This window comes from Geospiza fortis, unplaced genomic scaffold, assembly GCF_000277835.1.
Source record: "Geospiza fortis unplaced genomic scaffold, GeoFor_1.0 scaffold182, whole genome shotgun sequence".
NCBI lineage: Eukaryota > Metazoa > Chordata > Aves > Passeriformes > Thraupidae > Geospiza > Geospiza fortis.
This window is the reverse complement of record NW_005054367.1, coordinates 459,487-474,847: the sequence shown is the minus strand read 5'-3', so window position 1 is coordinate 474,847 and position 15,361 is coordinate 459,487. Positions and strand designations below refer to the sequence as shown.

At 40.8% G+C, this 15,361-nt stretch overlaps 1 protein-coding gene across 3 annotated transcripts in view; it reads left to right on the top strand.

The window, feature by feature from the left end:
- MINDY4 (MINDY lysine 48 deubiquitinase 4) overlaps nucleotides 1-15,361 on the top strand; it is a 75,606-nt gene that overhangs the window by 10,368 nt on the left and 49,877 nt on the right. For all 3 annotated transcript variants that reach the window (XM_031059754.1, XM_031059755.1, XM_005424327.2), the window contains exons 6-8: nucleotides 11,912-11,970; nucleotides 12,307-12,416; nucleotides 13,398-13,514. In XM_031059754.1, the coding sequence (XP_030915614.1) occupies nucleotides 11,912-11,970; nucleotides 12,307-12,416; nucleotides 13,398-13,514 (286 nt within the window). The remainder of the gene's footprint in view (nucleotides 1-11,911; nucleotides 11,971-12,306; nucleotides 12,417-13,397; nucleotides 13,515-15,361) is intronic.

The following is a 15,361-nucleotide window of genomic DNA, read 5'->3' as shown; positions in this document are numbered from 1 at the left end:
ATATATTGTATAATGTATCATATAATTATATTATTATATAATAATATATTATATTATGATTATATATTAAAATATGTCATATTATAATTAGATATGTATTATTCTGAGAACTTGGAGTCAAATTCTCATCTCTCACCTCATCCTGGGACCCTCACAATGCCACAGCAGAGCCTTTGGTCCCTGCTGAGCTCGGAGCTCCTGGAAGCACCCACAGAACCCAGCAGGGCTGCTGGGACTCCTGGAGGTCAGAGGGAGGAGTTGAGATTCCAAATAAACACCCACAATATCAGGCCTGGCTCTTGCAAAACTTTTATTCCCCTTCAGCCAAATCCTGCAGGTTTTGGTCGGAGTGATTGAGCATTTTAAAGAATGAAAAGTTATGGTGGTAATACAGTGGATTACAGTGGTAATAACCACTGGATTACAGTGGTAATACAGTGAAAAATTACAGTGTAAATACAGCAGGTATTTGTCTGGATCCCCTTCCATTCTCTGTTACTAATTAAGTATTTAGATGAGCAGCTGCAAACCTCTGTAGGATTAACCACAGCTGGCTCTGTCACCGCATCTGCAATTCTGGTTTTGTTTCCCAGAGATAACTAAAGATAAATCTTATTTTTCCTTCCATTTACTTGGCTTTTTGATTCTCTTTTCTCCCATGTCAAAAGTGCAGTAACGGCATGCAAGCTGAAGGCATCCTGTGAAAACACAGGGGAAAAAATTGGAAGTAAAACTGCTGCCAAGCTTTAAAAGAATACCTGGCTATAAAATATCCTAGGGAAATGCAGATGCACAGCATTTTGACTCACACCTTTTAATGAAAGAATTTACAGGGGTCAATGATGGTTCTTTATTGCCATGATTATATTTTTTGCCAAGTCATGAAGGGTTATTTCATTAAAAAAATATATTATGCTGTAGAGTTTGCATATCTACCCAGATTCTACAGGTTATTTTAGAATTTTTGTTTTTAATTAATCTATGAGAAAAGCAACATATAGGTGGCAGCAAATCTTCATTTATCCTCAGCTGTAAGCAGCCAGCAGCCTGTTGAATTTCTCAATTCACAGAATCCCACAGTACCAGGTTGGAAGGGACCTCAAGGATCACCTGGTCCAACCTTCCTTGGCAAAGGCACAGTCTAGACAAGGTGACCCAGCACCCTTTATGCCAAATCTTAAAAGTGCCCAGGGTATGGGAATTCAACACTTTTCCCTGGGGGATGGTTCCAATGGCTGATTGTTCTCTTGAAAAATTTTCCTCTTGTGTCCAATTGGAATATCCCCAGGAGTGATTTGTACCCATGACCTCTTGTCTTTTCCATGTGATTCCTTGGAAAAAGGGAGTTCCCATCTTATTTGGAGCCAGGCTTTAAATGCTGGGATGTGGTCATGTTGTGCAAGCAGTGCACACACATTTATACAGGAATGTGTCAGTAATTCCTCCACGTTCCTTCTCAGCAGTTTTATTTAACTTAACAAATTAAAAATGACATTTATGTCTCAGTGCCACTTCAGTGGAGAATTTGAAACCCCCTTCAGGTTATTTTAATGCTGTTGTTTATTGTTCATCTTCAAAGGAGTATTCCCCTTTTTTTGTTGAGTCTCTCTCTGTTCCTCTTATTTGTGTGCAAGGCCAAATAAAATGATGGATTATTCACTACCTTATTTTTTTTTAAAGAGATTTTGAAGGGAATAAAAACCTAAATTTAAAAGTACCCAGTACAAGATTCCAGCTAAAAATTGCTGTGTCTGTGTTTTCTTAAGATTCGTAGGAACTTGGGAGAGATGATGTTGAGGGAACATAACTCAGGTCACGGGGAGCAAATTAATAAAGACTTTCCTGAGTCTTTTATCTTGGGTAGAGCCTGGAATGGCAGCAAGGAAAGGTTCTCTGCTTCCTTTAATATCTTGAGGTCACCTCTAAATCATCCTGTGATTCTCATTGGTGCTGAATCCCCTGCTGGAGGGGAATATTTATCATTAACCTCAGCACACAGAATAAAGAATGAGTGGAATGGAATTCATGATCTTTAGAAATTGTGAAGAAATAAATGGGTGTTGAAGTTGATGACTGTCCTTGCATTAAAGACTTTCTATTGCTTTTCCAGAAATAAAGCCACGATGAATAATGACTTTTTTGGGAAGGTTACATGGGGTTGGAAGGTCAAGATTTCCCCATTTCACAGCTTGAGCAAACAAAACTGGGGAAAGGCAAGAAAAACCCACTTCAGAACAGTTGAGAAACAGTTCTTTTGTCTTGACTACAGTGGCATGCTGCAGTTGTTGCTCCTGCAGCCCCTGAAGTATTTTCCTAATTTTTCATTAAGTCTATCAGTGCAAAGTGGGGTGGTGCTGTGGAAATCCTCCAGTTGTCAGCTGAATAACTTTTGGATGAGCAAATCTGAGCTGGCAGTTCTGCAGTGGGGTGCAACCAACTTTTGCTGAGTTAGAGGGGCAGATTTGGTCTGTACAGCTCCATTTCTCTTCTGGTAGTTACAAAGAAGAATATGTGATGCTTGAAATTCTGGTTTCCACATACAAAGCCAACCAACTTCCCTCCCCCAGTTCCAAGAAAAACAGCATGAAATTAAAATCAGAGCCCTGAAATCAGAAAAAAAGGGTAAAACTGGACCAAGGGAACAAAAGGACCTGAAGTTAAGGATATTTCCTAGGAACTCCAAGGGAATGGCTCAGAATCAGAAAGGCACAAAGAACTGGGAGTATCATGATGTCAAAATAAAAATTTCCTTTTGCCATTAGTGAGCAGAGGGATGCAGCAGTGAATCCCATTGTCCAGAGGCAGAGATGTGTGCAGCTCCAGGAGAAGGGAGGATAATTTGATTCTGCACTCATCCTTCCATTGTGAGCAATCCCCTGGATTCAATTACCTGATTGTGCCTGGCCACCAGGGCTGGCTGCAGCCTGGCTGGGCTGCTGCTCTGCTACAGCATTCTGCCAGGGCAGAGGGGTATTCCTGGCACTGCTTTATGGCTGTGCAAGTTGGATTCAGGTGCCTTTTCTGATGCCTCAGGTTTTAGCTTTTATATTTTTCAGATTCTGTGCTGCTTTAGTGTGTGGGTCTGGGCTTCATATCAGGGCATGGTGAGCTCTGTGCACAGAGTAGGGAGACAAAACAATTCCTGCTCCAGCTGGGCACCAAGGACAAATGATCCAAATCTCAGCCCCAAGAGCACAAACACCGTGGGCTGGAGAGAGAAAAACAAGCAGGGTGGGACTGCATGGGCTGTATTGTAAAATCAGGACCCCTGACAAAGGAAATGATTGGCATCTGACTCTGTTGATTCAGAAGGCTGAACAATTGCTTTATTAAACTGTATTATATTACATTAATACTCTATTAAAGAGATATCACACTATACTATACTAAATTACATACTAAAGAAAACTTGGGACTGTCTCCTGACAGTCAGGACACAGCTTTGAGTGATTGGTTAATTAAATATAACCAACCATCACCAGAATCCAGTTACCAAATCCCTTCAGGTAAACAATCTTCCTAACACATTCCACATGCGCAAAACCAGCAGGAACAGAGAATAAAAATAAAAATTATTTTCTCTTTCTTCTCTCTGTACTTCTCCTGAGAGAGAGAATATTATCTCTCTCTAGTCAAAGAATGTGAATACCACAAACCTGGAATGGGACAATGAACTGCAAGGTGCAAATGGAGCAGAACTGATCCCAGGGAGAGACCCCGGGAGCGCTCGTGCATTTTGGGGCCATTTTGGTTCATCTTGGGTGCAGCCCTGGCTGGGCTCTTGTGCTGCCCAAGGTGCATCCATGGAGGCCTTTTAATAAATCCCTGCTTTATTCTTTAGCTCTGTCCAGTCTCTGTTCTGGGTCAGCCTGCACAAAGCATCGTTTCCAGCCCAAAGCTGAGCCCCTCCCATGCACTGTGGCTCCAGGACAATGCCAGTGAGCTCAGAGCCAGGGTTTCTCCTCCTGCCACAGTCTCTCTGCTGAGTTCACCACAGCTGGGCACTGTTCAGTGCTTCCCATCCCTAAAATATCCCTCCTTGTTTGGTAAGAAGGCATTCTCTGGCACTGCCCTGTGTTTTAACATGGATGGGGTTGGGTTAGGGAATTGCCACAGACACCAAGTGGAACATTGCTCATATTTCATAGAGTCTTAGAAATTATGTATGGAAAAGAACTTTTAGGGTCATTTCTTTCTATGGCAGATTAATCACTGCTATGTGTATTTATATTTGCTGAAATACTTTTTCCAGGTTTTGTCTGCTCCAGGTGACACCTCTCCCCTGATAATACATTCACTTTCTAGCAATTCCTATTAAAAGGAATTTTTTTTTTGTTGTAGTCACCTTCCATTTGCTGTGTTTTGCCCTGTTATCCATAGCTGAAGTTGATTTTTTGACTGCTGTTTCTGTTCCTTGCTACATATTCACCTCTGTTAAAATACTCTAAATATTTTTCATGTTCCTTTAGGCATTTTTGGTCTGAAGCTTGTACTGTCTGCTAAATATTTTTATCTTTGCTGCTCTGAACTTTTGCTGTTGTTTTTATCTTAAGGTTTACTGATTTATTTTATATTTCTCCCATGTATTTAGGGTGTCTCTGGCATTGTCACTCTGTGACTCTCAGATAATAGGGCAAGAACTGCCACCTCCTGCTCCTGGCCTGGTACTCAGCATTATAAAATCACAGTACAGGTGAACCCATTGTGTTAGTGAGAATTCTGCTTTTTCTCTTTCATATATTCCACAAAAAAGGGCCCTGAAAACTTATTTGTAGAAATGGGAAATCCCTAGAGGAAAAAAAATACAGATCTTTAAACAAATTCCTTAAATCCTTTAAAAATATATTCAGAGTTGTTTAGCTGCTTTGGTTTTTATTCTTTTAGATATCTGACACTTTCAAAATATTATTGTATAAATATTATAAGGACTATAATGCTTTCAAAATATTATTTTGAAAGTCTTATGGTCCTTAAAGGATTGATATTCATGCTCTCTGTTATTAACAGGAATAAAAAAGCTTATTTTCCATGTGAGGACTGAGCCAATACCTGTCAATTATAGATAGTTGAGTGCCTAAAACTGTAAATATCCTTTCTTATCTTTTTATCCTGCATCATCCCCAGCCACAATCTGGGCTGATCTGCATTAGGAGATTGGCAGAGAATATTGGCCATGAGTTTTTGAGCAAGTCCTGAGCAGGATTTGGTGTTCCCTCAATGAGTGTAAGCAACAAAGCAGAGCACAAGCAGCCCAGGAGGTTTCTGGACTGCACTGATAATTTCTTGACACAGTGAAACAGGAGAATTCAATGCCTGTTGAAGGTTAATATGTGAATGTCTCATTTCAGAAAGAATACTAATTAATATTCCAGCTTTAATGCTATTCTTAAAAAATAAAATTGAATTTCCAACTGAAAGGAAAACTAGTTCCAGCAAAGTTATGTAATGTACATTATTTACCCAGCAGATCTGCTTGGCTTCAGTCTTTCCTACTGTGAATTTTGGTGTAAAAGTAGGTTTTCTAGGAATATTCTCTATTGTTTGCCTGGTGGGCTGCAATATTTCAGTGTTACTCACAAAATCGGTGTGTGGGATGGGCTGGCACTGTCTAAAGTAATACCTGGCAATTTGGTGAGTAATGAAATTTTGATCCTGGTTGGTGTTGAGCAGTTCCTAAAAGTCCTCACCACCTGGATAGCTAGTTCTATGGAATGAGGGCTGAGCTCCCCAGCCAGGTCAATTTGGATGTGATCTCGTTTAAAACCAGCCAGAAAGCCCCAGGTTATTCCAGGATTCTCAGTGTGTGTGTGTGAGCAATGCCTGAGGAATCAAATCAGTTTTTCCCACTGTCAGAGGAAGAGGATGCATTGGGCTGGGGTGGCGTTTCTAGAAATTGGAGTTGAGTCAGAGTCTGGCTGGAGCAGCCCAGGAGTAAATTACGTTGGTGCATTTCCTTCCACCTTTGTCTGGGGTCTCTGTGTTGTCCTTCAGCCACACTTTGCATCATCTCCAGTGCATTGGAATGGTTTTGGAGGCAGGAAACACAGTGAGAACAGTGCTGGAGCAGCCCAGGACTATTGTATTTGATGGGAATGCCTCAATGATGGCAGGAATGATGAATCTGACTCTATCTTATCAGAAGGCCAATTTATTACTTTATAATACTATATTATATTAAAGAATACTATACAATACTAAAGAATACAGAAAGGATAGTTACAGGAGGCTAGAAAGATAATAATGAAAACTCGTGACTCTTTCCAGAATCCTGACACAGCTTGGCCCTGATTGGCCAAAGAGTGAAAACAACTCACACCAGAATCCAATGGAACAATCACCTGTGGGTAAACAATCTCCAAACACATTCCACATGAGCAAAACACAGGAGAAGCAAATGAGATAAGAATTGTTTTCCTTTTCTCTGAGGCTTCTCAGCTTCCCAGGAGAAAAATCCTGGGCAAAGGGATTTTTTCAGAGAATGTGAATGCCACACAGGAGTAAATTAGGGTGGCACATTTCCTTCCACCTTTGTCTGGGATCTTCAGCTACACTTTGCATCATCTCCAGTGCTTGGAGTGGTGATGGAGGCAGGAAACAGTGAGAACAGTGCTGGAGCAGCCCAGGAGTAAATTAGGGTGGCATATTTCCTTCAACATTTGTCTGGGGTCTCTGTGTTATCCTTTAGCCACACTTTGCATCATCTCCAGTGCTTGGAGTGGTGATGGAGGCAGGAAACAGTGAGAACAGTGCTGGAGCAGCCCAGGAGTAAATTACGGTGTCACACTACCTTCCACCTTTGTCTGGGATCTCTGTGTTGTTCTTCAGCCCCACTTTGCATCATCTCCAGTGCTTTGGAATGGTTTTAGAGGCAGGAAACATGGTGAGAACAGTGCTGGAGCAGCCCAAGAGTAAATTATGTTGGTGCATTTCCTTCCACCTTTGTTTGGGGTCTCCTGTGTTATCTGGGATGGGTTTGAAGGCAGGAAATGGCGAGAACGGTGCTGGAGCAGCCTAGGAGTAAATCACGTTGGCACATTTCCTTCTGCCTTTATTTGGGATCTCTGTGTTATCCTTTAGCCACACTTTGCATCATCTTCAGTGTTTTGGAGTGATTTTGGAGGCAGAAAACGTGGTAAGAGCAGTGCTGGAGCAGCCCAAGAGTAAATTACGTTGGTGCATTTCCTTCTGCCTTTGTTTGGGGTCTCTGTGTTGTTCTTCATCTCCAGTGCTTTGGGGTGGGTTTGAAGAGAGGAAACACAGTCAGAACAGCATAGGAGTAAATTAGGGTGCCACATTTCCTTCCACCTTTGTCTGGGGTCTCTGTTATCCTTCAGCCCCACTTTGCATCATCTCCAGTGCTCTGGAGTGGGTTTGGAGGCAGGAAATGCAGTGAGAACAGTGCAGCCACACCTTCCCGGAGAGAGGAACCAAACCCTCCTGGCGGGGCTCTGATCCCTTGCTCCAGGGGTCAGCCTGGCTTTGACTCATCCAACTGGCAGCAGAGGAATGTCTGTCACACAAAACTGGCTCATCCATGGGGAATATGGATTTAACTCACCCGTGGATGAAAAGAGAGGTTGTGGTTGCCAAATCAGGAGTGAAAACCTTCAAGTGCCCGGAGTTGTGTAACACCTTTTACAACATAATGCTTGGACCAAAAAAAAGGGCCTGAAATAAATTTATAAACTATTGTGACTTTTGTGTGGTGCCAGTGGATTTATGGCAGCAGAGCCCATGGTGTAACATCTGTGGGGCTGCCATTTGCCCTTTTAGTATTTTTCCAGCACTCCATAGGAAGAGGCACTTTGCAATTACTGGAAATGACAGATGGCTTCTGTATCATTTCTTTATTTTTGGAAAGGAGGTAAATCTGGAGAGGTCCAGCCTGTTGCCTAAAATGCAGTCAGTCAGTTGAGAATTTGCATTAGAGGATCATGGAGGTGTGTTCCAACTCAAACTATTCCATGACTCTGTGGAATCACTTGCTCCTTAAAAAAAAATCATTTGTGTGCAGGTAGCACAAGGAAGTTTTTTTTACCCCTATTTACCCCTCAGATTAATTTACCAGGAGGTAAATCTCTGTGGGCTCATCAGTAACCTGTTTTTTGAATTCACCTTTTTTTATGATAAGAGAATACCGCATCCTCAATGTAAGCTTTTATCTCTCAGTGTAATGGTTGATATTAGTTTTCAGGAAGATAATTGCTATTGTTACAATGGTTTGGACTGTTAAAAATCCGAGGTTTCTGACAGGAAATGGAAGACCACAAATATTCCACATCCTTAAAAATTAAATGGCCTAAGAGTTGAAGGCCCAAACCAGACAGAGAGGGTACTTTATGGATGGTGAACAGAGCAGAGGGTTGGATTCATCTCCAGTGATGTGAATTGATTGACTGCCAAAACTTAGGAACCCTTTTCTGCATTTTATGTAGTGTCTTGTGGATGCTGTGCATTTTTATTTAGTGGAATTTTATCTTCTTTTTTTAAAAAAAATTACTGATTCTTGTTTATTTTGCTGACAGCAGTTTAGAGCTGCTGAACATAATGGTGAGTTCACACTGAGCTCCTTGGAAATTCCAGTGGGAATTTCACACTCCAAAATCTGTGGTGGAGAACAGTAGGAGCAAAGCAGGTCCATTTTTATTTAAAATTCTGATTTTGTTGCTGGAGATAAATATTTATTCATAGCCTATGGATGAGCTTTGTGTTCAGGTGAGCCCAACTTATCAGGCACTTCAAACTACCTTGTAGCTCAACCTGTGATTATAGTAATTCTTTTTTATGTACAAACCTTCCCAACAAAGATTTCACATTGTCACAGTTAGTAAAATTCAGCAGGACAAATGCAGGTTGATGTGTGAGGGAATATTATTTCTATCAGAAGTGACCACTTCTATTAGAAATTACCCTTTCAATGCCAAGTTTCTCATTTACCTGTTTTATATCTGTCAGTGTTCACAAATCTATCTGTTATCTGCTCACCAGTTAATTTTTCATATTGCAAGTGTTCAAATCAAATCAGATGCAGGTCTTCACTAAAAAGGAGATTAGGGGAAATTAAGTGCATGAGCCTCTGTTACCTTTGTCAACCAGCCTTGCCAACATGATAGAATTTATATTAAATTCTCATGACAAGACCTTTTTCCTTCCTTTGTAGAAGAATATTGCCTGGCATTGATTGTGATCATGTCCTTTGCATCTTTACAATTTCTTTTAATAATTCTGATTTTGATTCACTGCCCCAAAGCAGTGACAAGCTCAACCAAATAGAATGGACTTTTTTACCCTTTTGCAAACAACAATAGAAGTTATGTTTTAATTACCTACTCTGCAGATTTTACTCACTATTCCAAGAATATGAGATATGTCTGCCTATTCTACGTCCAGTAGAAAGTCTGTTGTAATCTGGCAATGAAAATGGGTTTTACCACCACCTTGAATCCACTGATGTTTAATTTTTAGGCCCCTTTGTTTATTTGACCTCTTGTGAGTGTTGGTGTAAATAGGAAATGGTGGAATGCACATACATTATTGTGCCAAGGAACTCCCTCTCTGTGAGTTCAGCTCTCCTCTGTAAATCCATTTTCCTACAATGCTTGGAGGCCAGAGAGGAATGTTCAAATATTTAGAGAAAGTACTGTATAGTATGTTTAGAATGAAACATATTTTCTTCCTGTCCCATTTTCCTGCCATGATGGATGACTTCCCCCTCCCCTAAGTGTTCCAACCAATTGGTTTTACACCTACAATAAAATTTCCTGGAACAGCAGCCCTGTGCTGAAATGGAAATTGCAATAAATGTCCTGGCTGTTTTGAGAAACACAAGTTCCCCTCAAGGAGGGGAACCTCCACCTGCAAAAATACCCCACTTCAGCAGAAAACACCCAACATTAATCTTGGATGTCAGTGCTTTCCTCAGCTTGATGGGAATTCTCAGCCTTGAGAATTCCGAGCACTTTGCATCCCGGGCTTGGTTCTTCCTGGGATGGGTGTAGAACCAACATCTTTTAGACTTTCCAGAGAGAATTAACACTACAAAAAACGGTGCCAGGAGAGCTACATGTGAATTGTACCATGGGGGGGGCTGGATTTTCATTTATAAATGGAAACTGTAGTGCTGCATTAAGTGTCAGGATCACAGAATCACAGAATCGCAGAATCGCAAAATCACAGAATCACAGAATCATAAAATCACAGAATCACAGAATCGCAGAATCACAGAATCACAGAATGGTTTTGTTGGAAAGGACCTTAAGGATCATCCTACCTTAAAGACCATCCACTTCCCACTAGACCAGCTTGCTGCAAGCCCTATCCAACCTGGCCTTGGAAGGTGTTAAAAAACTCTTAAAAAATTAGATAGAAATGGATTGACTGGGAAGAAGCACTAGGAAAGAAGAGAGAATAGTTTGCAATCTCAGGCAAAACAAAAATGTGACTTTTGGTTATGCCTGAGTGACATGACTTGGCTGAAAAGTATTTTATTGGTGAATTTATTGTCATTGAGACCCTTTCCTTGACCAGGAGAGAGGAAAATAGTAGCAAGCAGCTATGGGAAGGGAATCTCAGCTGAAATTCATGTCAGGAAACACCAAGGGGAGATCTGACTGTGTTGTAAAATACACCACAATCAAATCTGTTCATTTCTGTATCACATAAAAACACAGTAATGCTCAGTGGGAGCTAAGGGCTGCTTATGCCACTACACAAATTTGCTCTGAGTCCTCTTATTTTTATTGACCTGCTGGGCCTCCCATTTATTTTTACCTGAAATTCCTAGAATGTGGGTGATTCATTTCCATTCTGTCTGGCCTGAATCAGGGCCACCCACATTTCATTGCCTCCGTCCTTTAACTTATTTATAGCTAAAATGAGAAGTGTTTCTGTTCTTATAGTATCAAATACCATCTGTGAGAAAGCTGCCAAAATGCCTTTAAACTGGGCAAATCCTCAGTGTGATATGCCTGTGTTCTGGTTTTATTATTTCATTCTCTATAAAGGAAATTAAGCTCATGGAAAGTATGTGACATGACAGCAGTTGTTGCTGTAATATCGTGCCTACAAAGAATGCTGCTGAGGAAACTGTTCCATTCTATTTTTGAAAGGATTGTCAGTGCAATTCCTTTTTTTCCAAAGCAAAAGCCAATGATACAGTATTGCTTTTTTTGGGAAAAAAAGGAAAAAAAAGGGTCAATTTTTGCCATTTTTAGAAACGGTTATTCAAAAGTTTTCCTTGATTCTGAATTTGTTTTGGTGTGATTTCAACAGGAGGAATAAAACCCATTTCGTTTCCAAAAATCTAATGTTTTATTTCAGCTCTGACTTCACAGCCAAGTTTAAATGCTTAGTCCTTTTAGCAGTTTTTCATAAGAATTTTAAGCTGTTACTTGTGTAATATACAATTAAATCACAAGAGGAGTTGAACAACTGATCCCTCTTTAATGGATTAAAAATATACCCTGGTAAAAGAGCCAGTCTAAGACCTATTCCCACTTTTATTGTTTGGATATCTCAAGTAGTTTAAAGACTCATTTGAATCTTACCCTGATCCCTGTCAGGGATTTAAATTTCATTTTATCATCTGATCTGTCACATCACACAGATGAAATGAAATTGATGCTGGAGCAGGACTGAAATCCCAAATCAAGAACAGGGTATTGCTCTGTGCTGGCTGCTTTTCCTCATAAACTCCTGCAGTGCAGCTTTCTTCATCTGAAAAAGGCTTTTCTCTAAGACCATTTATTTCTTACACCGTATATTTATTTTTATATATATATATATGCACACACACATGTAAAAGTAATTTCCTTGTGTGGGAATGCTCCCTATTTCTTATTGTTTATTCAAACACCTTTTCTCATTTAAAATTAACATTTTGTCATTAATTTCTTGCTTAATTTTCATGTAGGAGGTCTCCAACATCTATTGGCTGTAAAGAAGACCAGATGAAAGAAGCCCTAGAATTGGGTAAGTTATGTCAAGTTTCAGTTTGGCTTTTGCCATCTTTTGTATTGTTCAGAGCAGCTGTGGCCAAATAAATGCATAGGAGTGGCTTCTTTTGTAACTCTTAGTTGATTTAGAGCAATTTGATTTGTTATAAACTTCTAAATAGACAAAAAATCACTAAGAAATAATCAGATAAAGGCTGGCTTGTGTTTTTTTATCTGCCCTTTCTGGCTAAAACTGTTTTCCTTTTTATAAAGAGAATAAATGTTCATTTTCATGTTGATGAGCCCCTAGCACTGGGTGTGCTGGGGAAAACAATTTTTTTCATCCAACACTTGATTTTTCTTTTTCTTTCAGTTGATGTTGAGGATGAAGAGACAGCTGGAGAAGTCAATAAGACCCCAGATCTTTCAACACTCTATATGCTTCAAATAGTATCAAAGGCAATTGATATTTCTCTTGCAAAAGTAAGGGTAATTATGGTAAATATAAACAGATTTGTGAGATTGTTATTTGAGTTTCCTCAGGCAAAGCTGCAGTGGGTTGCTCTGGGTTGTACTTTTGAACATGAGCTGTATTCCTGAGTATATTCCTTGTCCAGGTGACAGAGTAATTTAGGGATGCCTAAATTCAGAAAAATACCCTCATGGATTTAGCCCACTTGAAGCCCAGGTAATAGCTTCAATTGATTAAGCTTGTATTATTTCTTTAATGCCCCATGTCAGTTACTCATGTGATTATTCTGCAGTCCTTTCAACTGACAGTGGTTTATTATTCCCCTCTCACTGTTTCTGCCTTGCTTATCTCCCTTATTTTGAGCAGAGATTAAATTATTAAATATTTTTCCTTCCCATTCAGACAGAGGAGAAAAAATCCCAGACCAAATAATGAGGGTATCTTCCAATTTAATTTCTAGATCAATGAGCTTGGAGTAACTCTACCAGCCCTGAGCTGGTTTGTTTTTTATTTCCTGAGCTCTGCTTTAGCATGAATGCCATTTATTCAGTGTGGCTATTGCTGGCCATGGTCTGCAATTGTTCAGGGCCAATTGTTCTGGATTTGTGCCACCTGAAATACAGAAACCATTTAATTAACATTTATCTTGTACAGGGTCCTTTTCTCCCTCATGTCGCCATTGGTTGCTCTTTCAGCTGTTGAATTTCAGGCAATGTCCTGGGATGCTTTCATAGAAACTGTGCCCCAGACATTAGACATAAATATTTTCCAGTGCTGGGCAGCTCCCAGCGTTATGAGTGGAAGGAATATGGCAGGAAAAGGAAAATATTGCTCCTTTTCATTGGAGTGTTGCTATTTACAGTATGGATAAAACAGGAGAGGATGGTTGTACAGTTAGTCATTACCCTTCCACACTCCTCCTTTTTTTTCTGCAAATTACTGTGTTTTAGATTTGTTTTTAAAATGAGAATTTTTTTTTGTTTCTTTTATAGGAATTAAAAAATCTTCTGTTTGGCTCCAGTCTTTGTTGCTTCAGTGAAGAATGGAAAATCCAGAGTTTTACATTTAACAATATCCCACAGCTAAAATATGGCATTGTGCAGAAAAAGGTACTGTAAATTCCTTCCTAACACTGATCTTTGCTTTTTACACTGGCTTTACAAAGGCTGTGTGTTTCAGCAGTGAAAAAAATTTGTTTTCTAAAGACTTTTCTCTTCCTTTAAACTCTGGTTACCAGTGGATGTTGTCACCTTGTCAGGTCATGATGGGAGACTTGAGATGGATGGAGGAAAATGTGAAAAAGCTGCAGAAAGTGTGCAAATGTTTGTGTGTGTGTGTGATGGGGAATTATTCACAGGGAGGAGGAGGAGCCGCTGCAGCTGAAAGCTAGTGGTGGTAAAAGAATAAAAGAGCATAAATCAAGGGTAGAGTGTAAGAGAAAAATGATATGTGGGGCCAAACAAATTAAAGATGTAGCTTAATCTAGCTCAAAATGAGATGTAGCAAGAGTTGCCTGGAAAATCACATGGAGATACTGGGGTTAGGTGATGAGGCTCATTCCTAAAATAAAAGGGACGAACATCTTGCAGGCACCCTGGGACACTGGCACTGCTGGTGGGCTCACCTCTCCTGCTGCCACAAGATCCCAGCTCTTCCCTAAAATGAGTAGGGAGGAGTTGGGATCAATTAATCAATTCCCTGGCAACATCCAGCAGGTGGACACATCTGGAATGTCCAGCAGGGGGACAGATCTGGAATGTCCAGCAGGAAGACAAATCTGGAATGTCCAGCAGGTCCCCATGGTGACTATAGCTGGTAAAACCACCCAGCCATTACTTGGGCCAGCCTGGCCAGCACATGCCCAATTGTGCTTGTTTTGCATCACAGAACATTAACAAGAAAGACTATTCTGGAGGTGGTAAACTGACTGAAAAGTTTAAGTTTTGTCTCTTTACACTGTCAGTAAGAAAGAAGAAGTTGTAGGTGAAGGACAAGTGTCCTAAAAGTTTTGTTCTGATTCTTACTACTCTTTTAATTACTGTTCATAAATTTTTCTTTATACTCTTTTAAAGTTTTGAGCCTGCTTTGCTTTTCTCCTAATCCTACTCATAGCAGGAAATAAGTACATTCTAGCACATTCTAGTGAGTGCCCTGCTGCTTGGCCAGCACTGAACCCACCACACTCATTGGTGAATTGGCCAGGAAATCTCAAATTGGCGAACCAAAACCACTACACCAATCCAGAGAGATTTTTGGTGCTCTCTGGTTCAGTGACTTCTCTGAGCTCTCCCTTTGAGCCCTGCCTGAGCACCAGGCTCCCAGACAGTGCTTCACCCCTCTCTGCTCTCTGTTGCTCACCTTGGTTTCACAGGCTCAGTTCAGGGACCACCTTCATGCTGCAGGGTCATGGAGCTGCCTCCAAAATCCAGGAGAACCCTTGGAAAAATGGGTCCTCCCCGACTGCTTGATGATTTTGTTACCAGCCCTGGGGCAACATCCATCAGGTGGATACATCTGGAATGTCTAGCAAGGAACACATCTGGAATGTCCAGCAGGTCCCCATGGTGACCCCAGCTGGTAAAAGCACCCAGCCATGACTTGGGCCAGCCTGGCCAGCACATGCCCAATCCAGAGAGATTTTTGGTGCTCTCTGATCCAGGGCATTCAGTGACTCCTCTGAGCTCTCCCTTTCAGCCCTGCCTGAGCACCTGGCTCCCAGACAGTGCTTCACCCCTCTCTGCTCTGTGTTCCTCATTAGGCTCAGCCCAGGGACCACCCTCGTGCCACAGAGTCATGGAGCTGCCCCCAAAATCTGTCCTATATGAGATGGTCATGGTTGAGATGGAGACAATACAAAACAACCCTCCATTTTCAGAAGGCTTCAAACCCTTTTTATTATTGCATGCGTGTTCCTTACACATTCTTAAAAAACTCATAAGTTTGCACTTTACTAACT